The 24,289-nt window shown below is 46.6% G+C and overlaps 1 protein-coding gene across 8 annotated transcripts in view; it reads left to right on the plus strand.

Annotated features, from left to right (window-relative positions):
* CELF2 (CUGBP Elav-like family member 2) overlaps positions 1-24,289 on the plus strand; it is a 525,704-nt gene that overhangs the window by 353,069 nt on the left and 148,346 nt on the right. For 7 of the 8 annotated variants that reach the window (XM_073801535.1, XM_073801536.1, XM_033852343.2 and 4 more), the window contains one exon: positions 5,724-5,920. In XM_073801535.1, coding sequence (XP_073657636.1) covers positions 5,724-5,920 — 197 coding nt within the window. Of the gene's footprint in view, positions 1-5,343; positions 5,567-5,723; positions 5,921-24,289 lie in introns of those variants that run through there. The other variant, XM_033852347.2, reaches the window with a different exon arrangement.

Raw genomic sequence — 24,289 nt, forward strand, 5'->3', positions numbered from 1 at the left:
CTCTGGCAGAAGCCCTGAGCGACCAGCCACTCGCAGAATTAGAGAAACTAACAACCAGATGTGAACTGTTGTGTCTCTGTTTTACAAGTGAGGAAACTGAGGTACAGCGTGATTACATGATTAGCCTGGGATCCCACAGTTAATTTAATGCTGAGCCAAGACGAGAGCCCAGGCCAGCCAGCCCACTGCCCACTGACTAGCTCTCGGGTGACTCAAGCATTGGTGTCATTTTCCTGGCCCTTCATTTCTATTTTCCCAACACAACTATCTGGTGAAATGTTTTGGTGAATCTCAACTCCTATTTGTCTTTAAAACAAGCAAACAAACAAAAAAACTACTTATATTTGCATTTAGAGCTATTTAAGTTTAAATTAATTCAAGGAAAATAAAACTTAAAATTCCGTTTCTCAGTTGCCCTAACTTCATTTCGAGTGTGTAGTGGCCACATGTAACTTGTGGCTCCCTTGTTGGATTGTGCAGGTTATAGAACATTCCCATCATTGCACACAGGTGGCAGTGCTGATGCAGGATATTCCAAGGACCAAAGTAAGATGGATTAAAAAAGTATGGGAGTAATAAGATTATTTGTAACTACCAAGGAGATTAGCTATCTTTTATTCAAAATTTTTCCAAGACAAGGCATCTTTTTGTGATGTTTTCAGGTCTGTATACCTTCTGAAGGTGGCATTTTATGTCCTTTCTTTCAACTTTTATAAAACTACTTATAGCCACTTGGCATTTCTCATACCCATTTTGTAAGTTTGTTTTTCTTCCTTTTGTATAGATAAGGCAGATGGAGATGTAATGCAGAAGGTTGCTGTCCAATGAGAGCAAGATAAAAGAATAGAAATATCACTTCTTTTGTTTGCATTCTCCAAAAAGAAACCTGCATTCACTGGACCTCATAAAAGCTTGTGTCCTGGAAATAATAACAATAATAAGAATACATTGAATCAATTATTGTAATTTCTGTAATATTTTGCTGCTTAGAGGAACCTCAGAAGATTTTGCATATCCTCTGTTGGTCTAGTTCTCTTTACTTGAAAATAGAGTAGGGAAGTAGGTCAGTGCCAGTGCTGAAAGCAAAGAGTAAGCACCGTCATTTTTCTCCCCCAACATCATTATATTTTCGTCTTGGCTCTGAGACTAATACCACCAGTGCCCGCTGGCTTAGTGCTCTCTAACTCGTGGTCCAATTCCATATGGCATCTGTCCTGGAGGAACCTGATAGCTGGCACTTGGCCGAGAGCAAAAGCGGAATTGGCGTCCAGGATGGTATTGTAGTTTGTAGGTGGGGCGCCAGCAGAGAGGTATGGCTTGTGTCTCGGGCCTGCCAATGGCCACTGAGTCCAAGGGAAACATCACCCTAGAGAAACCCAGTTCATGGGATATTAAGCAGTAACCATTGGCCGTTATTTCATACTGTGTCCGGATTCTGCAGACGCCTCTTCTTAGGGGTGTGACATTGAAAAAGGCACTTTACCTCTGTGACTCTCGATTGCTTCATTTCCAGAACAGGGATAATAATTCCATCTTCTTGGAGCTGTTGTGATGCTGTGTGTCCTGTACCTGGCAGAGTTTTCTGGCAAAGAGTAGGCTCTCAATAAATATTTGAATTTGAACCTAATTCCTGCACTGTCCTGGAGGCTGAGGATGGCTAGGGAGTGTGGGGAAGGGAACTAGTCTAATTTTCTAAGCCCGAGATCAGATTCCAGTAAATAGAAGATCTTACTGAGAGTTTTACTGAGAGTTAGGGTATCTGTTCCCATAATTACGCCTCTGTGTAGATCGAATTGGTTTGCTGTGGCCTCTGGCAAGTACCTCCAAAAGGTTTAACTGTTAGACACATGATTTCTGGCTTCCTTAGAAGTGTCAGCACTTGCAGCCCCATGAGGACAAAAGAAGTCAGTAAGTCTCTGGTAGAAATGAGTATCAGCTGGGAAGAAAGTTGTCCAAAGAAGGAGGAGCTCTCACACATGAGAACAGAGTTACCCAGGCTGCTGCAATACCGTCAGCATCCAGGGCATGGGATTCAGCAGCACAGGGGTCATCAGTGGGGTAGGACCACTGATGCTTTGATCGGGAAGATGTGCTGCTGCTGTTGTTGATTTGGCTGCACCGGGTCTCTGTTGTGCCATGCAGGCTCTTCTAGTTGCAGCACGTGGGATGATCTAGTTCCCTGACGAGGGATCAAACCCGGGCCCCCTGCATTGGGAGCATGGAATCTTAACCATTGGACCACCAGGGAAGTCCCAGATATGTTATTTTGAATTTGTGCAACAGCTAGACATAGTTGGATTTACTTAAGGGAAGGGACTGCATGCTCTTAGCATTTGATGCAAACCTTTGGAACATTTGTTTGCAAAATGGGCAGGTAGTTGGGAAAGGATGCAGATATGGGTGAGAGGTGCTCATCGATGTCATCCGGTGGGAATAGAGAGGGAGGCAGTCAGTGGAGATGGAGACACGTTATACGATTATGGAGAAAATGTGGGTTGTAAGGTAGCCTTCATGGACTCTTAAGTTCAGTACTTTGCACCCTAATTCCAACACAGAAAGAGGAAAGATGCGTATATGTGTTCCTAATAGTGCCGCCTGTTACTTGGCAGTGTGATTCCAGGGAACCAGTAGGTCTTGCTCTTGGCCTTGACTTCTCATAGATTTACCATAAGCTGTTCACTCTCAGCCCAAAGCAGACCCGATACAATACGTGGCCACATGATGGTTTAGAAATGTTCCGTGCTCTGGAGCCCATTGGGCCCAGGTTCGAATTCTACTTCTACAATGTATAAGCTGGTAATCTTAGAAAAGGAATTTATTTCTTGGACGTTTGCATCTGGAAAATAATACTTTCTCACAGAGACGTTATAAGGATTAGAAATAATGGATTTAAAGCACCTAGCATGGTATCTGGCATATAAGTGCTCGCTGAAAGATGCCTGTTATTATTACTTAGGATATGAATTGTGTTTGAGTCCATATTATGAAAAAAATTGGATTGAAAAGTAGACTTGTGATATTCATTCATTTCTAGTGCATCACAAGTGCACAGAAAAGATGAACAGCGGAAACAGCTAACACTTACTAGACACTTACCCAGGGCCACGTCCTGTACTAAGCACGTGACTATATGAGGTGGAGTTTGTTACCATTTTACAGATGCAGAGTCTGAGGCCCAGGGCAGCACAGTTAGGAAGTGGTAGTGCCAGGATTCAGACCCTGAGCCCCAACACTCCTCTGCCTCAGGGTACAAGAGATCTAAAGGCACCTGTGAAGGATGGCTGGCGGGGGGACGGGGATTATAAACACATACCAACATAAAGACCAAAGGGCGTAAACCCTCTTTGCAGCGTCCCTTCCTTTATGCACCTCGGTGAGTGTGTATTTTTTGAGAAAGTAAAAACGGCCCCTCATTTGGAGGCCCATGAATGCTTGCTCTGGATATCCGGACCAGTGTGCTGCTGCCTGACCCCTCAGTTGTCTTAACCGCGCTTTGTGCAGGCGAGATGCAGGAGCCCCATTTCTTGAACTTCCGTTCTCTGTTGGCTGGGACCTGTGGCAACGCCTTCCTCTTTTCGTTCTAGCTGCTTGTCAACAGCGGTAACCACAAGCCTTTCCTGTCCCAGAAATAAGTCTTGCCACACTGTCAGCGAGCTGTGAATGCTACATTCTGTTCTGCGTGGGCCTTTGCCACCTCCGCCCTGCCCGAGCCGGGCTCCACGGGTTAAAGTGTTTATTGAATTCCCAGAGGGCGATTTGAAAAGCAGTAGAGGTGCACAGGAACGGGATTAAATGCTCCGCACTCTAATCTAAGCAGGCATTGCATTACACCTGGGTTGTTGAAGGAAGATTTTGTGCTCAACACTGTATTCGGCAGAACATTTTTTATGACAATAAGGTTGATTAGAGAAAGCTCTGAAAGTGCTTCAAGTTAGTCTGATTGTTTATCTCAAGGATTAAAAAACAGAGTGGTAAATTGGGGGATAAGAAGTAGGAATTGAAGCCAGGACCTAGTGAAGAGTATTTGGCATCATTTTCCCCTCGGGATTAAATTGAATTCAGGATTTCTCCTTTCCATAGGTTTTATTGTTTGTTTGTTTGTTAGCCATCAGTGTCTTCCCCCCACCCCCACCACCACCACCAAGGGCTCAGGACTAGCCTAGTTTCACAGCAAATTTAAGGTGCTCTGATGGGTTTTGATTGAAATAAGGAAGCCTACTTAAGATCTTTGAAAACCTTCTTACTGTTACCCTGAGGCTACAGTGAAGTGACCATTTGCAGTGAAGTTTTAGTCCATGTGGCCCTTTCTTTCTGCCTTCTGGGCTGGAGGCTGGGGGTTGAGGGACAGTCGTGGACAAGGCTCTGTAGGTTCTACGTCTGCCGAGTTTAAGTGCATTTTACCGTATTTTCACAGGCTGGGAGTCAAGAGCACAGTACTGCAGACGAATGCTCCTTAGGGCATTCAGCCTTTCGCTGGGCAGAGTAGGTGGGTTTAGGGTGCATGGGGGGGGTATGCGGGGGAGACAGAGGGTATGCGGTTTTGCTTTACTATATACTGCAGCTCAAATGGGGTGGGGGCGGAATCCAAGTAAAACATAAACACTTTCATCATCCTTTTACATGGTGGTGACTGGAATTGCACCTTCTAAACAAGCATTGTCTCTTTCAAAGAAGGGTTTTGGGAAACAGCATTAAGGAGGATTGATATGTAAAAGCTTATGGTCTTGCCCTTTGTATCGGCCCCAAATATTTACTGAAGCTAGGAGAAGAAAAGGCAGACTTTCCTCTTTTCTCTCCCGAACGTATGGTTGTTTAGAGCTCAAGTGCAACATCTGGATGTCAGATATACAGAGAGCAATTTACGGAGTGTGAAAGATTTGAAATATTCAGTGTCCTTTAGCGGGAACTCAACTTTCTGGGACTGCTTTTTTTCTTTTTTCTTCCCGGCACAAAGCAGGCAATTCTGAGATCGCCTTTGCCTCTCTGAATTAAACCCTTTGTGCCCGGGTCCCATAAACAACGTGCTTTTTAAATGGGAGCCCCCCTCCCCGCCCGGGCCCTTTTCTCCAGCGTGGGCAGCCAATCGGCTGCACCCAGCCGCATTGCTGGAGCACTTTCCCTTCCGAGCAGCAACAACATACTAATTTGATGCACACATGGATGCCTCGCGCGCTCTGCAAATTCATCACCAGCATCTTGCATTAGTCATCTGACGGACTGCCGAGTGTTTCATTTTCTTTTCATGTGACTTTATTATTACCACCTCTCTCCTCTCTTCCAAAAACCTCCCCAAAGGGGTGGAAGGGTGGGAAAGCCAGCAGAAATCCAGCCCCGCCTTTCTTTCCACGCGAGAGCCAGTGTGGGGGCTGATAACGCTGTGGATGCTTTGATGGCAGCCTAGCCAAGCGAGACCTGCTCTTAACTTGCAGCTGCCTCCCGAGCCGGGTTTCAAGATGTCCACGCCCCGGGTGACAGCCGGCAGGGCGCCGCCCGGGGTCGGGCGGCGATACTGAACAGCAGCCTGCAGTGAGAGCTCTCGCCGCTGCCGCTGAGGAGCAACCTAATGGTGCCTGTGCTTTGTTTTAGTTCATCACGTTTCCACGACTCATTAGGCACTTTGCCCCGTGCTCCTCTTCCGCCTCCCCGCCCCCACCCCCGATTTTCTGTCTTCCTGTCCCTCACCCTGCAGCCCTAACTCTGGCTCCCGCTTCCCTTTTTGACAGTAACGGCACAGCCAACAAGATGAACGGCGCTTTGGATCACTCAGACCAACCAGACCCAGATGCCATTAAGATGTTTGTCGGACAGATCCCCCGGTCCTGGTCGGAAAAGGAGCTGAAAGAACTTTTTGAGCCTTACGGAGCTGTCTACCAGATCAACGTCCTCCGGGACCGGAGTCAGAACCCTCCCCAGAGTAAAGGTACAGATAGTGGGGCGCGCGCGCGCGGTCAGGGGCGCGCAGGGCGCCTGGGCGTCCCGGGAATCGCGGGAGGGAGGAGGGCGAGGGAGAGCCGCCCGCTACCCCTGTGCCCCGCGGCCAGCCGGCCCCCTCCCCGCGACCCCCCGCCCGCCTGCTTCCCGGACAGGTGGACCAGATGGCCTGGGTTGCGGGGAGGTAGAAGGGGAGCGGGGGCGGCGCGGCCGTGCCTCCGTCCGGGCGCGTGATTCCTCCCTGAGGTCACTTTCTAGGCAGTGGCTTGCCTCTCTGAGGAACCGAGCTCTTTCTACCCCTACCTTTCTGTTACTGCCCATGTAATTACAGCTGCATTTCACTTTTCCATAGGCTGTGGGGGTCTTGAAGTACCTTATAAACAGTGATAATCACTGGTGTAAGGAATAAAGGGTACACTTTTAGGAGGGACATTAATTCTTGGGGTCTAAATGGAGATCATTAAGTGAAGTGTGCCTTTGGGGGCGGGAAGTAGCACCCTAGTGGCCTGAAATAGTTAGCACACCTTCAAAAATGCCTCTGGTTTACGCCCTTAAGCAGTGGTAAGATTCACGTGTACAATCTGGTGGCTGTGACTGCCTCCATTTTAAGAGGAGAGTGATTCTGCAGGGGTGGGTACAGTTATTGAAATAGAGGCCGGAAACCTCTGTCCAGGTTGAAGCTTCTGGGTATTGGAGTCACCCTTTGTAAGCCCTTTGTAGACTTCAGTTAAGATATCTCCTCTGCTGCTACCATTTGGTCTCTGTCCATGTTTTAACCTCGCTTTAGTAATTTTGTTCTTTCTCTGGTCTTGATCTCTTGGATTTCGTACCCAGGGCTCCTCCATCTCTTTGTGGGTCTCACAGTTGCTGTTTCTCTGCCCCTTGGTATTTCTGTCTGGCCTGTTATTTTATTTCTCTGTTGCCTCTCACAAGAGCTCCTGCAAGCTCATTGTTCGGCTTGCACACACACTTCAGTTGAGCATATGAACGTCAGCGCGTACTACTCTCTGAGCCTCTTCTTTACTGTCAAGGTGAAGGGCTAGGACTAGGTCATTGTTAAAACTCTGATGTTCTCTGACTCTGAGAAACGTTGGTCCATTTCTTGTTCCCTGTAGTTACTGAGGTCTGATAGGACTTTTTGGAACCTTTTAAGACATTTTAAAACCCCTAGATCATATCTATTTTGTAAAGGTGAACAGACGTGCCTGTGTTTATAGGACTCTCCTTTTCTATCTCAAAACCTATCATGTAACACCAAGAGTGTTTTCAAAAGAATATATTTAAGAATTTTGTCATCACATACTTGATGGTCCCATAGTTTGAAAAATGGAAAATTAGATATTTAAAAATCAAGAGGATTAAAAACATCACAAATTAGGGCAATGCTGGGACTCTTTACTGAGCCTATTCCTTAACTCTTTACCTACGTGCTTCCCAGATGGAGAAGACTAGAATTGGCTTCAATACTTTCACCGTATCCAAAGGCAGGATAATGCATGGGCTGCAGCTCAGGACTTAGCAAAGAAGGGCCTTCCCACCATCTAGAGTGGCACCCGCAGAACACTAGGCCGGAGGCAGTAAACCAGTGCTTGAGAGCGTAACCACAGTTCATCCTTGACTAGGAAAACGTGCCTGCAGATTTCAGTTTATTCAGCATTTTTCAAAATGACTTCCGACATAATGATCAAAGCTCATTTATTGTTCCGATGCCTTGTTACGTGCATTTTAGCTTTTGGTCACACGTGTCCTACTTTAGCCAAAAAGACCTCTCTCTAAGTCAAGTAAATGCTTATGCCTGGCCTAGTTCTTCTACCATTTGCTCTCTTTTCCCCGGTGTTCCCTCTGATCAGTATCTTTACCAGGCCGTATTTGTGACTCTGTATTTTAACTCCGTTCACTAGGTCTTATATCTAACTTCATTTAAACAGTCTGCATCAGCTCAGAGTCTTGGAGGGAAAGGGAGGCCTTGGGAGGGAATTTACTTTTTTGGAGCCCGTGCTGCGTACCAGGCTCTATGTTTGGAGCATTGCATGGTTATCTCATTTAATTCTTGCTGGAATTCTAAAAGTAGATGGTATTAGTATCGTTTTGCAGATGAGAAAACTGAGGATCACAGAAAGTTAAGACAGATAGCTCAGTTCACCCAGCTAGTAAGCGGCAGAGTAGAAATTTGAGCCCAGTTCATCTGTCTTCATGGGCTACTCCATCTCGCCTCTCAGGGAGATGAGGCCAAAACCTGCCTTGGTCTGCTTTATTTCAGGGTTGGGTCAGAGGCCTTCTCCTTTCCCTAAGGGTTCCCCAAGTGAAAGGAAGGAAATTCACCCTTCAAGAACAGGGTTGATTTTGCTTCTGTCTTTGTCCTTAGTTTTTATACCCCTGGCTCAAGATTGTACGTCACTCCAACTCATGGTATCATGGGATGGAAGTTACAGATGAAATCATTCAAATCTTACCTTTGGAAATATAGGTCAATTCCCATTACTGTGAACTCCAAGTCTCACATCAAATATTGCTTGAAGTACATGGGCTGTCAGCCAAAGCTTGAAAGGGTTTTTGTTATACAGACATCTCTGTTGTAACGGTGTTTGTTGTCATGGGATTTGAGCTGTATAATGACATTCCTCTCGGAGGATTACAGCCCTTAGATGCTTACGTGTAGAGATCAAACACCACCACTTTTCTTTACACCGAGACCTATGTGTACCATACGTTATTCGCCTGTTCGTAGATAAGATACGACCCCACGTTTACATTGGTTCTGACTATCAACAGAGTAAAATGATCCTGTTTTCCCAGGGCTGATGTCAGAGCCTCAGAAATTAGAAATTTGGAGACTCTCTCTAAACATGGTTTAAATTATCTAAGGCTTTTAGGATGGCCTTGACTCGTTGCCTTACTGACATCAGCAGTTCCAAGGAAAGAGACAAAATCAGGCTGTTACCTAATCCAGGTGAATTAGGTTTTTCCTGTCACTTTGCATTTGATGTTCTGTTTAACCTTGAGGCATAAAAACTTTGTTCTGTTTTTGAAAGTATCCTTTAAGAGTTAGAGTCTAAGCTATCTGTTTCTTCTCTCACATAAATATATGTGTTGATCAAGCAGCCTCAGCAGCTCTGGGGAACCTGGCTCAGTAAACCATCCCACCTCCGAGGACCTAGGAAAGGCGTGTTTTAGTTAGTGGTTATTGGTCAAGTCTAGATAGGAATATATACTAGTTAAGAGCATGGCTTTTGAAGTCAGCAAGCCTTGATTCAATTTCTAGCTGTACCACTTGCTACATGTTGGCCTTGGGCACGTTACTTAATCTCCCCTGAAAATGGAGACAGTCCTCATAGGGTTGCTGAGATCGTGAGAACACGTGCTTTGCACAGAACCGGACTGTGGTAGGAGCTCGCTATGGTGGTGGTGGTTATTACAGTTATTATCACTGCCCCCAGGAACTTGAAATCTAATAGGGATAATGAGGTAAATATATACACAGGTAACTATAATATAAAAGAACATGAGCTAAGAGTAAGCAAGAAAGAGATGAGCATATTTGAACTCTGGAGGTTCAGGGGAGGAATGAATAACTTGCAACTATGGAGATAGGAAAAAAATGGCATCTTTTCCAAGTCTTGAACAAAAAAAATAATACCATTTCAGTAAGTAAAGACAAGTAGACACGCTGGCCTGTTTCTGGCGTGGAGGTGAGAACATGCAGGGCGGGTCCTGGGAGCTCTGAGTTCTCCCAGAGTTCAGAGGAAATGTGAAATACAGGAAATGAAGGAAGTGGGGACGATTAGGAGGCTTAGAAATGAAGACTGGGGCCGGTTCCTAGAAGACTTACTTCTCAGGCTAAAATATTCGAGTTTTATTTCTTAGACAGCAGAGGGTCTGTGAAGGTATTTCAGCAACAGGGAAGGTGGCCAGGAGCCTGGTGTCACATGTCAGGGAATCTGTGGAGCCTGGACAGGACGCTGTCATGGCAACGGAGAGGGAGGAACCAGGTGACACAGACATGACCATGGAGAGAGGAAGGGGACTTAATAACTCCATTGGGGCAGTGACAACTGGGAGCTTTGGGCCTAACTGGGAGGACTGGGGGAGCAGTTAGCAGGTGGGAGTGGACAGGGAGAAGGGGTGGTCAGTTCAGTTTTGATCGCTCTGAGTCTGAGGTGCCTCAGAAGAGTCAAGCGGGCTGCAGGCCAAGAAAAGCCATCAGATTTGATGACTGGAGGACCTGGGAGCATTTCAGAAGGATGGGGAAGGTCGGGAGAGGGATTGCGTAGGTTTCTGTGTGGGGCTATGCGTGGATACTGCCCTCTCTGGGAAGTCACAGCATGAAAGGAAAGAGATCTTAGATGCAGCGCTTTTGTTTTTGAGACAAAGGTAAGAAGATGGAGCAAAAAAAGATAGTGCAGGGAAGGTGAAGCTCAGGATCCTTGAAGGGACGAAAGGAGTGGCTGAGGAGCACATGTCAACGGATGGAAAGATTCTTCATTCGAGACAGTGGGGCCTTTAGCAGGAAGTAACACCAGAGTGAGTCTCGGTCTAATGAGGGAGGTAGACACTCGGTCACAGATGCCCTTGGACTTCTCAGGAGGCAGTGTGTTTCTGAGAAGTCTGGGTGAAATCAAAGACGTAAGAAAAACGGTGTAAAATGACTGTTTTGGAAAATCCAGTAGGGGGGAGAACAAGGGGATTATTGAACGGGAGGCTGCAGGTACCCCCAGGTTGTGTCGATTTTCAGCGGGCCCTGGCAGTTGTGGTTCTCTGTCCGTCAGCGAGTGAGCAGGGAGTGTCGGGCTGGAGATGCGCAAGAGAAATGTGGCTGAAGATCAGGAAGGGTATTCAGTGTGTCAGAATGTTCACTGAAGCTGGTAAAGATGGAGGGTAGCTCGGGTCTTCTGGAGAAGGAAGGGTTGGGGGGCTGGAGGTGGTGAACGAGGTACAGTGGAAGGGGTGGCGGGGACGGGGATGGGGTCCAGTGACACCAAACTCAGAACCTCTAGGCAGTAGATAAATTGTGTACCTTGGATCATCACTCTTGAGGTTTCCATTTTAATCAGAATTATACCTCAGGCTCCCAGCGCCCTGAAGAAACCTACCCTTTCGTGAATGCTAGTTACGCTTTTCTGAGTTTGAACACTCAGGTATTATTGTTCTGATTTTCCCGGAAGGAACTCTGCGGAGCCTGTGCTGAGTGACCAGCATAGTCATTTGACATTTGAGATGGGAGGTAGAAGCAGACCCTCGACCCTAACCAGTGCCTTGCCCACCCCATTTTTACTGTCTCCCTTGGGTGACTTCTCAGTCAAAAGAGAACTAGGAAGGGGAAGTGGCTTGCGTCGACCAGCGCTCTGCGCCACAGGCCTGAAGAACAGAACTTCCTTTTTTCTTGAAATGTGCTTGGGGGCTGTGGCCTAACTGCCGTGCAGCTGCAGCCCTTCCAGCGCCTCGAGTCCAGAGTGGGTGGAACAAAAATCACATTCACAGCTCCTCGGAGAAGGGTGATTACCTTTAAGTTTCAAAAGAGCAGCTTTTGCCCTTTCAGCTCCCGCTGGGGTAACGCCAGGGACAGCCCTAGACAGCGGTTTGCCTTCAGGTGATTTCATCCTTCCCTCCTCCCTCCACCGATCTTAGGTGATGACAGAATGTGAGTCGCTTCTTTCCTTCTCGGTGCCCTCACTTCAGTCTTTAGGAATTCATTCACAGAAAGCTGAGCTCAACCTCCTCTATTCCCAGTTCAGCACGATGGCAAAGTTGTCCTGGAGGATGAGATGCGACGGCCAGGGGACGAACAGGGGAGGCAAAGAGGAGGAAACGAAGGGCAAAAAGCACCAAAGCTAATTGTCCTTATTTCAGAATCTGACAGGACAGCCCTCTGGGCTCTGGCAGCCTGAGAGCAGGCCCTGGAGTCAGGGGACCGATAGCTGGTGTTTATTATCACAGATGAGTCTGGAGAACCAGCCTCGATCTCTGTGTCTTTGCAGTATCGATAATACCTACCTCCGAACTGTTGTACATGTTCAGTGAAAGGACAAAGCTGGATGCTGCTGGTAGAGTCCAAGGAGAGCTGATAATCTTACAACCTTGATGATTCTTCATAATGTGAAAGGCTTGTAAGAGCACCTTCGACCCTTTTTATTCAAGGAAGGATATCGGGGGCGGGTGTGGGGCTGGGGTGGGTGTGGAGAGAATCTCATTTTTGTGTTTCCTGCCTTTGCTTTCTTCCCTTGAGTAGCAGAAATGTACTTGGAGCCAGTTTATTTCAGCGCTGTCCTCTTGAAATCAGTAATTGAGAAAGAGTTCGGAACGCAGGAAGATGAACCAATTTTACATTTTTAACGCACTCAAGTCGGGGATAGGATTTCTGCCCTAAATTTATTGCAAACTAGGGTGACTGCCCTAGATTGTCTGGGACAGCCCGAGTTATGTTCATGCTGCCTCAGGGGCCCACAGGAAGGATGCTTTCACCCTGAATTAATTTTTTTTAATTTTTATTTATTTTGTTTGTTTATTTTTGGCTGCATTGGGTCTTCATTGCTGCATGCGGGCTTTCTCTAGTTGCGGCGAGTGGGGGCCACTCTTCAGTGCGTGGCGAGGGCTTCTCATCGCGGTGGCTTCTCTTGTTGCGGAACACGGGCTCCAGGCGTGTGGGCTTCAGAAGTTGTGGCTCGCGGGCTCCAGAGCACAGGCTCAGCAGTTGGTGGCACACAGCCTTAGTTGCTCCATGGCATGTGGGTTCTTCCCAGACCAGGGCTCAAACCCGTGTCCTCCGCACCGGCAGGCGGACTCCCAACCACTGCACCACCGGGGAAGCCCCTGAATTAATTTTATGTTAACAGAAACCGCTGTGTAACGTACTGTGACATCCTTTTCTCCTTTCATTGTTGGCTGACCGAGATCTCGCAGGATAAACCTAAAATGCCGTCAGAGGCTTTATGCTCATGCAAGCAGGGATCCTTGTCACATCCTTGGGAGAGGTGGGTTCGTCAGTTATGGCATAGGGCTATATTTTTTAAAATTAACAATTCAAGTATTTGAAATGGAGTTTTAAATTATTTTGGCTTACGCAGGCCACACCCATGGAACTGATTGAGATGAATGAGAGAGAAATGTCAAGTGAGCCTTGATTAAGTTATAGTGAGAAGGAATCCCTTTAAACACCCCATACTCTGTGCTGAGAGATCGGGCTGTGCTTGTCTGGCTCAGCCTGAATTTCTGTTAAAGGGCGGCATCTACCCTAGCAGGTGGTATCTGTCCTGGGTACATTCTGGTCCTTACATCTCTGGAGGGAAAAAAGAAGAAGAAAGGGCAGGAGAGCGATCCAGAGGACACAGAGCAAGCCGGTATCAAAGAAGAAATGAAATTAACCTAAGGTTGCTTCGAGCCATTTTGTTTTCTTCTCCTCTGTCTGGGACGTCAGCTGGTCCCCAATCCTCTTGTCCCCAGTAGATTTGCATTTCTGGAATTAAAGTGGCAAAAGAATAAAGAAAAAAACAGGGTCTGGACAAAAGGAGAATGGGCTTTTGGGGTAGAAACTTGGCCATGAACAGTAAATCCAGGATTTCATGCCTTCTGTCTGTTTGAATCCCTCCAACCATATTAGAGGTTGACTGAAAAAGCCAAGTCTAGGTGATATCACAACTCACATTTCCCACGGACGCATTGATAGTTTGCCTGCCTGGAGGTCTTACTTGCCTTTTTATTTGCACCCAATGAGACTTCTCCACATTAGAGATGCTCCACCATCTGTTACGCGGTTGTACCGTTCTGCGTCACCATACTGTGGGTCATTATGAAATGTCTTTGGAAATGAGAAGTCCCGTTTCCTAACCAGAAAGGGAAGTGCTCCCTCTGGGGTAATGCTGCTACTTACTCTGCAGTACGTATGCATTGCCTGAGAGTGGCCTTAGCACGACTCTCTTCTCACTTTCGCTCCAAGGACACCAGATAGTCGGGCCATCAGGTTGAAAGGGTGACTTTCTTCCTTCTTCAACCTTGGCTTCTAATTAAAATTTACAATCAACTATAGTTATGTTATATTTTAGAAGTGTTCAGAAGCGCTAACATTAAAAATATAAATAAAATCATTACATACCTTATGAGCCCTTAGCTTCATAGATGATCCATTATCTTTAATAATTCCAACCATGGTAAAACGTGCCATGCGGTTAGCTCAGTTAGCTCCCTTTTTTTTAATCTTGTGTTCGTAGATTCTTAAAAGACTGGATTTTCACCTTGGACCTATGGCGCCAAATGCTACCAAGATTTAGGCATGAGATTTTTATTCCTTGTCCAGTTTCACTGGTCCTGAAACAGTCCATGCTCATGTTTTCCTGTCTGATATTGGCTAGCGCAAACCTCTTATTGGAACAGCTCTCCCTCCCTTTGGACCTAAGTGCGTGTGATGGAAAAAGGAACACGGGGGAAAGAAGGCCTGTGTGGAATGATGGATTACGATCGTGTGGATTTCACAAACTCCCTCTTCACTGAGTCACACAGACAAACACATAGGTAGCAAGCAAAAAAGCAGGTTTGCTGTTAATGGAAAAAGGAGTTACTTGGCTGGACAGGGGCAGGTTATAATGGTAAAAACTAATGGGTCCAGGAGAATCGGCACGGCAATTTAAAAGCCACAGAAATTGATATTAGGATCAATATTTTTTCACTCTGTATGTAAATGACTGAGAACGATGTCCCCGATATGGTATCCACATCCTGCCATTAATTCAGATTAGAGAAACCCAACTGGAGAAATAGACTTCGGGCAGTGATCAGTTGGAAGAATAAAGGAATATAATTTCCCCCTTTCTATTAGAGGATCATAAATTGGAATTAGAGAAGGGAATCGAAGAGAGTGAAAGAATAGCCACCCATCACCCTCTTGAAGTGACCCAGAATCTGATCGTTATAAAACGTTGTGGGGTGTGTTAGACGTTTGTAGGACAAGTTCACAACCTACATGTGGATGGAGACCTGTCTTCAAAATCGTCTTCAGCATCCTCTGTGCTGTTTCATGGTCTCTTGCCAGCCAGGTCTTGTTGCCTTCTTTTCAGTTTTAGGTGAAAAAAAAATGCCCCCCAAACTCCATTTAGTTTAATGGAAACCACATCACAGATGTAGAGAGAGACCTGATCGTGGGGAGAGGGAGGGGTGTAAGAAGCAAGGCTTCCGACAAGGTAATGGTCAAAAAATGGCCCCCAAATGCTAAACATTCCAAACGCAGGTGCCAGATACCAAGTGTTAAGGAACAGGTAATTCACCACTTTTCACAGAGAACTTTTTCGCTCCTATGTAGGCCACAGTGCCTCATGTGAGGAAATGTTATTGAAGTTCCATCGAGAAGATGGACGCCTTCCAGAGGCAGGGCAGCACGAATCACAAAGGTCCTGGAAGGGGCGCCCATCTGGAAAGGTCCTGGAGGTTAACTTGAAAGACCTGAGAGCGCGGAGTCACAAGAATGGGAAGAGAGAAAGGCTGGAGCCAAACATAAAAAGAGAGATTGTGCTCTCCAAAAGAAAAAAAGTTCGAAGAGAATATGATTGAAGCTTGGAAGATGCTGAAGTGCAGAGTGAGGCTATATATAGATAAGCTCTTTCAATTAATGCTAAACCCCAGGATTCTGGGGCTTAGACTTAAAATGTTGGCACGGCAGGCCAAGTGCAGAGTCTGAGCCAAACTTTTACACAGAAGAGGTGGTGAACTTAGAGAAAAGGATGGAAGTTATGGAGAGGCTGGGGGGCAGCTGCGTACAGCACTCCCCCCCCAGGAGTGGCCCTCAGGCTGGCGCTCCCCTGGGGCTTCATGCCTCCCTCTTTTGTAACGGGGATATTTGGACCTTAGGGTCACCTTGAAAGCCCCAGGTTCCATTTAAAGTGGAATTTAACCTCGAATAGAAAAGATGAAAGACGTGGCCCAGAAAACTAGTCACGTGTTTACCAAAGGACCTGTTACATGGCAGTAAATGTTCATCGGCGCCTACTGTGTGCAAGGCCTTGTGTCTAGTGCTGAGAACATAGAGATGAACAGGCCATGTTCTGGGCACCACAAGGAGAGAAAGCATTGAATGTCGTTAAAGGGAGGACTGCCCAAGTCGTTTAGAAACGTCCAGCCGGCCTGGGGTCGTCGGTGTCCACGTGGTGTGCACGCGCGGTGTCTCTTTCGGAGCAGACGCCCAGGAGGCCTCACGAGCAGAGGATCCTGTGCCGTTCGTATAACAAAAATGAAGTGAGGGCTTCCCTGGGGGCGCAGTGGTTGAGAGTCCGCCTGCCGACGCAGGGGACGCCGGTTCGTGCTCCGGTCCGGGAAGATCCCACATGCCGCGAAGCAGCTGGGCCCGTGAGCCATGGCCGCTGAGCCTGTGCATCCGGAGCCTGTGCTCTGCAAAGGGAGAGGCCATAACAGTGAGAGGCCCACGTACCGAGGAAAAAAAAAAAAAGTGAAGTGAGAGTTTTGGGGCACCCCAAGGTCGTGCAAAGGTGGGAGTCTGAGGGTTTTCCTTTCAGCAGTGCACGTCCCCAATAGGCCCTTTCCCCTTTCTCTTCAGTTTTAGTCTTCCTTCCTCTTTCTCCCTATAGGGAGTTGAGGGCGAGATTAGCCTAAGTTTTACTCGGTCAGCTTTTCTGAGGGTTCTCTGTTAAATCCAAGGACACGCAGTTTGCAGCTTCCTGTTGGCATAACTGAGGCAGTGGTCAGGCAGCCGCTGGTCCTTACTGTCCCCCTCAGTGTCACACTGGTGCCAGGTCCTGAAGACACAGCCGGCCCCTACCTGATGGAACTGTTCAATCCATCTAGATGACACAAATGAGCGACTGATAGCCTGACCCCTCATGGGAGGTGTGTGTGTACATGTGTCCTGTGTACAACACACACACACACACACACGTATATTTTGAACTTTGTGGTAACTCGAAGTTTGTTTATTTCTTTGAACACCATTTCTTCAGCTGTACGTGTTATTGCCTGTGAGGTAGACTTCTGAGGAATAAATTATTTATAAAATATTGGCTGTAAATCGCCTCATACAGTGCCTGGTGTGGGGTGGGGACTGAGTGAAGCATGTAGGTAGTGTATAGTAGGTGTGGGAGAAGACGAAGATGAGAAAAGAGCACAGTAATGGGCTCTTGATTTTGTAAAACCTGTGTCTAATAGGAAGGGCTGTTTTAAACCTTCTGATGCTTCTTTCTCAGTGAGTTAGCTAGAAAATATTATACACAATTTACACCTGCATTATGTGGGGGAAAAGAAGGACATGACAGCATGAGACAGGGGATGGGTAGTCAGTAAAAACCAGTGATCTCTGACAAAAGAGGGTAAAATTCTGTAAAACAAATATTTGCAACTCAATCCGATTTTAGAGGGTCTCCTATCGATTCTAAACCTATGTAGTTATTCAGAATTCTGGATCCTAGCATGCCCGGTCTTGAGGACAGCAGACTCTTTCGGAATAATTCCATGTGTGATTATCTTGCTTTGGCCCCGATTCCCACAGACGTTCTATAGTAACTGCAGGCCTCACGTCATAACTGCTCAGTACATTGGACTGTGTTTAATATTGTACTAGGCTTTCTGTTTGGGGGTTTTCAGGTTTGGTTCGGTTTTGTCTTTGGCACTCAGACCTTTCCATATGATTGGTTCAAATTTGACGTTGCATCTAAACTACCATCAATAGGATGTTACTTTTGAGTTATTTTCAAACATTTATCCCAGTGCCTTCACTCTTCTTTACGCAGCCTGTCTTGTTTCCAGCTGCACTCAGTTTTGAAGATGGTTGATTGGCAGTAGAGGGGCATTTTGTGACCAAAAGTGGAATAAAGTTGCCTGATTTTCATGGCAGGAATCTCTAGGCATCCTGGACTAACCATCCTCCAGGAGGTCATTTTCACACAGAGGCTAGTTCTTAACCCACCCCCACCCACTACCCAGAATCACCACTTGTTTCGGAAGCCTGTATGGGGTGGCTCATTTGCACATGATCCTTAATTACCATTAAAGTGATTATTAGAAGAGTCACCACTTTGAGAAGGAAATAGGTGTATTAGCTAATGTGAGCTTTCATGCACATTAACACCTCTCTCTAAAAAAACTATATTTCTGGGGCTTCCCTGGTGGCGCAGTGGTTGAGAGTCCACCTGCCGATGCAGGGGACATGGGTTCGTGCCCCGGTCCGGGAAGATCCCACATGCCACGGAGCGGCTGGGCCCGTGAGCCATGGCTGCTGAGCCGGCGCGTCAGGAGCCTGTGCTCCACAACGGGAGAGGCCACAACAGTGAGAGGCCCGCGTACCGCAAAGAAAAAAAAAAAATTATATTCCTAAGGCATCCCTTATGTGGGACCTACATTCTGTTGAGTAGAGAAGTATTGTAGTAATGGGTACCAATGCTGAACAGGTTTTCCTACCATGTTATATAGTTCATGCAACCTAATCCAAGATGTTAGGCTCTTATTTTTCACTTTCTGTGTTGCTGCTTCAAGGTTCTCTACATCAGGTCGGTTGATGTTTGTTTAGTTGTGTGTTTGGTTTTTGTCGGTTGATGTTTGTGTGTATGAATTTTTTGAAAATAATTCCAGGTTATTAAAGAGAAGATGAGAGCAGAACTGTTCACATGAGTTATGAAAAAGCATTGCTTAATTTATTCACTCCGCTGCTGTGCCGGGGAAGCACTTCCGTTAGGCTGGGAGGAAACAGACCAACTCCGTTTCGCCTTTGAGACAGAATCAAGTCCCTGAGCGGCAGAACTGCAATTAGGGCTTTTGTTGCTTTAATCCTCTGACACGTCCATGCGTTGTCCAGGTAGACGGGACCTTTGGAGGGTAAAGGACCATTGATCTCGCCCTTTCTTTTAGCATCAGCCACAACTTGTTCGTTTGGGGCGAGAATGCTAGTCAGCCCCAGGAAGGTTGAGGAGGACCGTTCTCAGCATCCTCTGCCCCAGACATAGTCCCTAATTCACACTGTAACCAAAACTGAGGAGAGAGTATGGCGGGGACTGTCATCTCTGCCAGCCCCTGACTGAAGTCAGCATGTCCTGGGGCTGGTCTTAGAAGACAGCCACCATGTGGCTGCATAAGACAAAACCCAGTTTGGAAAAACGTTGCTTCCCAGTAGGGTAAATGAGACAGCATCTGAGGCATGGGTCGAGGTGTGTTGTGAGGGGCTCGACGGAGCCATAAACACGAATACACCTCTCAGAGCCGCTGCCATCCTCCCTGTCCCCTGTGCCACCCAGGAAGCAACCTGGTTCAGCAGAACAGGAAGATGCAATTCCCATGCCCCGTCCACTCTCCTCTTGGCCGAGAGGCTGCTGAGTGCGATGCTCTCTTTGTGGAGGGACCACCTGTCTAATGGGAACTGGATTGTGACCACCAGTTCATTTGACAGAGGCCGCCACACAGCTGCCAGATGGTGACAGTCCTTAGCTGTTTTGCAAGTCCAATGTGGGTCACGTTCCCCTCTGGAGGTAGACAACGGATGGTTCCCTCCACCCAGCCCACGTGCTTGCAAAAAGGCCAGGCTTCCAAGAGCCAAGGCTTTGCATCTCCTTGAAGGTAGAAAAAGACTTAAGGAAATGTAATGAATAAAGACACATTTTTTTAATCGGCTTGCTGGGTTTTCCTCTCTTCCTAATTGTTCTCTGATCTGTACTTAGGAGCACGGTGTTGAAGTGGGACATGTCAGGCTTTTACGCCACAGATTCAAACTCCCAGGCAAATAAAATTGTGACAGCTTGAGAGGCAGGGAAGAGTCTCCGGCCACTGGCAGAGTTTGATTATCCGACCTGGACTCGGGAGTAGTCGGGGGGCCTGCATGTAGCTTCAGGATGCCCTGCCGGGACGGCTCAGCAGCTAGTAGGGGGACCTGCCTCTCTGTGGCCTTGTCTTCACCTGCTGCATCAGCTGAAGAGCCTCACGAGGACCTGTACAACTACTGGTCAGACGGCCCTAGCAACACAAAATTCTGTGTCGACACATAGCCCATCACGTGTTTGCGATGAAAACGCTATATTTTTAGAACACTTCAAAGTGAGGAAACCGTTAAAGCCCTATCACATCCTCCCCTTGCCCTCCGGCCACTTCCTCTGCACCCCCCAGGAAAATCACCCCCATTTTCTAGAAGAGGAGCCAGAGACAGAGATTAAGTGCTACTTTGAGCAAAGCTGATGATGCCAGGGAAAACTGCTGATCTTGTCTTAAAAATCTAACACACGCTTTGGGGTTGTTTTTCTAAGGCTTCTTACTCCTTTTACCTACGCCATGTGGGTTCCATATGACCTTGAATCTAAGCCTTAATATTGCATGTGGAGTTCAAAAGACAACTCGGTCTCCCATTTTCTTTCGTGGCATTTATTCAAATAATAATAGGCACATAATACTGTCTTGTAAAAATCAAAGCTCCAGGCACACTTTGAAAGCCTTTTAGAATTTCTAACACTTATTTTCATAAGTGTCTTTCATGCAACTCGCTGAAACTGCTTGTTAGCAGACTATATCTTTTGTATCTCTGCAATTCCCGTGCCTAGCTCAGTGCCTGGCATGGACTAGGCGATCAAAATTAGCTGTGGATTGGGTAAGTGAAGTATTACCTCCTTGGGGCCCCACGCTGACTTACCCATTTTTACAGAGTTACTGCTGAAAAGCAGAGAGAGGTCTTCATCCATCCCTAGAACATGTTTTGAGAGCCTTATGTGCTAGGCAGTGTGCAGTGTACCAGGGATACAAACACAAAAGGCATGGCACATGTCCATGGGGTACTCAGAGTCTACAGACGGGTGGGGTGGGTGCACAAGGGCTGTGAGTGTATGTGTGTAGTGGGGAGAGAGTCTATAATATTCTTCCTTTTTTCCCCTGAAAGCTCTCTGACCAATTAAAGTTAAGAATGACAGCAGCGTACAAATAGGGGGAGGGACTTCTGAGTTGTCCGACTCGTATGGCATCCTGCCAGGTATGTGCTCAAGACCAAGCCTTCGGCTAGGAAGGCCTGTCAGGTGTTGGGAAGAGCTGTGCCCACCATCAGCTCTCAGCACTGTTCCAGAACAAGAAGCATCCACTCTGTCCCCACTCATCCCCAGGTCATCTCTGTCCACACCCCCAAGTTCACAGGGCTTGGGTGTTTCTTAGATGAGGCTCTGTTTATTAGTCCATTTATGGTCCTCAGTCGTTTGGGGCCGGAAGGAAAGAAAAGTAGATCGAGTAAGTGAGAGCGTTTTATAAGTTGTCCAACTCCACACGAACGTGAGGTGTGATGCTTAGGTGTGTGTATTAGGTGTGCTTTTCCTGGTTTAGGCTGATCGCCATGGAGTGTTTAGCTGTTGTGTACTCTTTGCCTGCAAAATAAAATGCCACCTTGCAGTCAAACGCTGTGGAATTGGATGGTGGTAGAACAGAAAGACAGCGAGGTGCAGGGGTGAAGAACAGGCCTTGGCCATTAAGTGCCTACATTCTGACCCCCCCACACACCTTTTTTCTTTGTGTCACCTGATGCCTCCATGCCTCAGTTTCCTTGTCTGCGAGATGAATAGGGCTGTTAGGCAGATGCAATGAGATCATACAGATAGAACACTAAGAACAACATCCAGCACGTAGTAAGCTGTTGTTCTTCCCAGTCTGCTCTGGATGAGAAAACTGAAGCACAGAGAGGTTAGGTGAGCGTCACAGTTCAACATGGTCTCCCAGCAGCACCTGTGCTTGCAGCCCACATTCAAAACAAACTGGCCTTTCAGTAAAAGCAGGATCAGTTCTCAGTAGTATTGACCATAATAGCAACGACAACTAGTATTTATGCAGAGTACTTGATATGTACCAGCTCCTACACTAAGGGCTTAATATACAGTATCTTGTTTTAACATATATTCTCCCAACAGTCTCTTGAGGCAAGTACTATTTATCGAGCCCATTTTATAGCAAAGAAACCTAAACTTACAAAACACACACATATAAATAAGTGGCAGACAGGGAATTGAAACCTAAGTAGTTTGTCTGTAGAGTCCATGCTCCTAACCATTACACTGCCCCGCTTCCTGGGTTCCTCCAGCACTCTGGATGTGCGTCTATTCTTGGTACTTACAATTACTAATTATAAATTGTAATTGAAATTGTGTTTTTTCCCCCAAAATGTGTGCCCCTCTGGAGTGTGAGTTGACTGACAGCTCTGCATGCCTACCATTTGGCAAAGTGTGTCGTATCCAGTGGGTGCTTAATAATGTTTGTTGAATGGTATTGAATTACTTCCTGAACACTCCTTGGATATCGGCTCCCATGCCTTGAGTCCTTCCCATTTCCTCTAACTAGAAGTATTATTTTTTCTTTTCCCAATTCCGATTGTTCCTATTCTGGCCTTTCAAAGTCTAGTGCACATACCATTCCATCCATAAAGGCTCCTTCTGGACACCCCATCAAAGAGTAATGTCCACTCCACGGAAATTCGTATGGCATTGTGGCCCCCTCTCCCCATGTGCATTGCTTTCTGTGTCATGCTGCAGTAGGGTTTGCACTGGTCTTAACAGAACTTGAAGCTTCTGGAAGTCGGGAGTTATTCAAGTCAACTGGTATACCTCATAGAACCTCATAGAACTTAATACGGTGCCTTAAAACCATAATGAACCCTGGTTGAGTGAGTGAGTGAGTGCAAAACGTTCAAGAGAAAGGGATATTTTCCCCACCAGGTGATTCTACCTTTTTTGCTTCTTTCTCTTTTCATGGCACATTGAAATAGAGTGCCCCATCACATTCCCAGTTTTGAATCAGCTGGTGGGCACTCTTTGGAGCATGAAAAAATATTGTTTCAACTGGAGCAATGGAAGGAAGAGAATCATTTTAGGGTGTCACTGTAGTGTGAAAGGCTTTGCCATTTGAAATAAAACAAGGAAGGAGAAAAACAGTTCACTGTGTAGTTGGGGTCTCTTGCCAGCAAAGACTTGGGCACGCTCTCCAGGCACGGCAGCGTGCTCACCTGAAACCCCGCCAGACTTACAGATGTTTCCTTTGGCTCTGGTGTGACGAGCCACAGCGCAGTTCTCAGGAACGGTTCCATTCTGGCAGGGATGGATGTAACAGGGAGTGGGGCAGCAAGCAGAGGAATGACTTCATAGGTCTCGTCCGTTCCGAGTCTCTTAGATCCTGTGGTGTGCGTTGCCATTTCCCTTTGAGTGTTCATACCTCACTTTATTCACTTAGTGCCAACAGAAACACAACCTTTTTATGAGGCTATGAAAGCTCCTTAGCTGAGCACATGTTTGGAACTCTGATAAGTTTTACCTCTGGTTGTGATCGTAGAAATTCCCCAAAGGTCACGCATAGGTGAATGGAACTCTTCCAGACTTGGGTTTTCTTCCTTCAAGATTATGATACAGAAGAAAATGTATCCACCCAGGGGGAATGAGGGAGGAGTACGACGTGGAAGAAAGGGTGGAGAGTCCAAAGGCTGTGTCTCTTGCCTCATCTCTACTCCCGGGTTTTAAACTGCCCCTTGGAATGAGATGACCTGGCAGCACACGGCATGTGCAGAATGTGAATTCACCCACTCTTCTTTGGTAATCCGATGCCTATGAATGGTGCCATCTTCCTTCCTCTCAACCGGCCTTCAAATCTTCACCTTCACACCCAAATCTTGTGAATTTGAGACTTTTGTGTTCGCAGAGCTATCCTCTCCATTCCTACTACCACTGCTACTTGTACTGCTTTCTTGGGATATCGCAAGTAACCTCTCCATGGTCTTTTCTTCTTAACAGCTTTGTTGAGGCACAATTAATATACAATAAATTTCACATACCGGAAGTGTAACATTTGATCAGTTTTAACGTAGGTGTACACCTGTGAAACCATCACCACAATCAAAATAACAAACATATCCATCACCCCTAAAAATGTACGCATCTTCCTTAGAAATCCCATCCTCCCTGCCCTGCCCTCCACCACTGATCTGCCTTCTGTCACTGTAACTTTCCATTTCCTACAGTCTTATGTAATTGCAGTCATACAGCGTGTGCCTTTTTTTTGGGGGGGGGGGCAGGACTGGCTTCTTTCACTCTGCATAATGATATCAAGATTTAATATCAGCAGTTCACTTACATCAGTAATGCACTCCTGTTAATTGCTAAGTAGCATTCCTTTGAACGAATATACTGCAGTGTTTCAGTTCTCCTGTTCATGGGCGTTTGGGTGGTTTCCAGTTTTTGATGATTAACAAATGAAGCTGTTACGAACATGCATGTTACAAGTGTTTGTATGCTTTTGTTTCTCCTGGCTAAACATCTAGGAGTGGAGTGGCTGAAGCTAATGGTAGGAGTATATTTAACTTTTTAAGAAACTGCCGAAGTGTTTTCTACAGCAGTTGTACCATTTTACAATCCCACCGGCAGTGTAGGAGTTTCAG

The sequence above is a fragment of the Tursiops truncatus genome, chromosome 2, assembly GCF_011762595.2.
Source record: "Tursiops truncatus isolate mTurTru1 chromosome 2, mTurTru1.mat.Y, whole genome shotgun sequence".
Lineage (NCBI taxonomy): Eukaryota > Metazoa > Chordata > Mammalia > Artiodactyla > Delphinidae > Tursiops > Tursiops truncatus.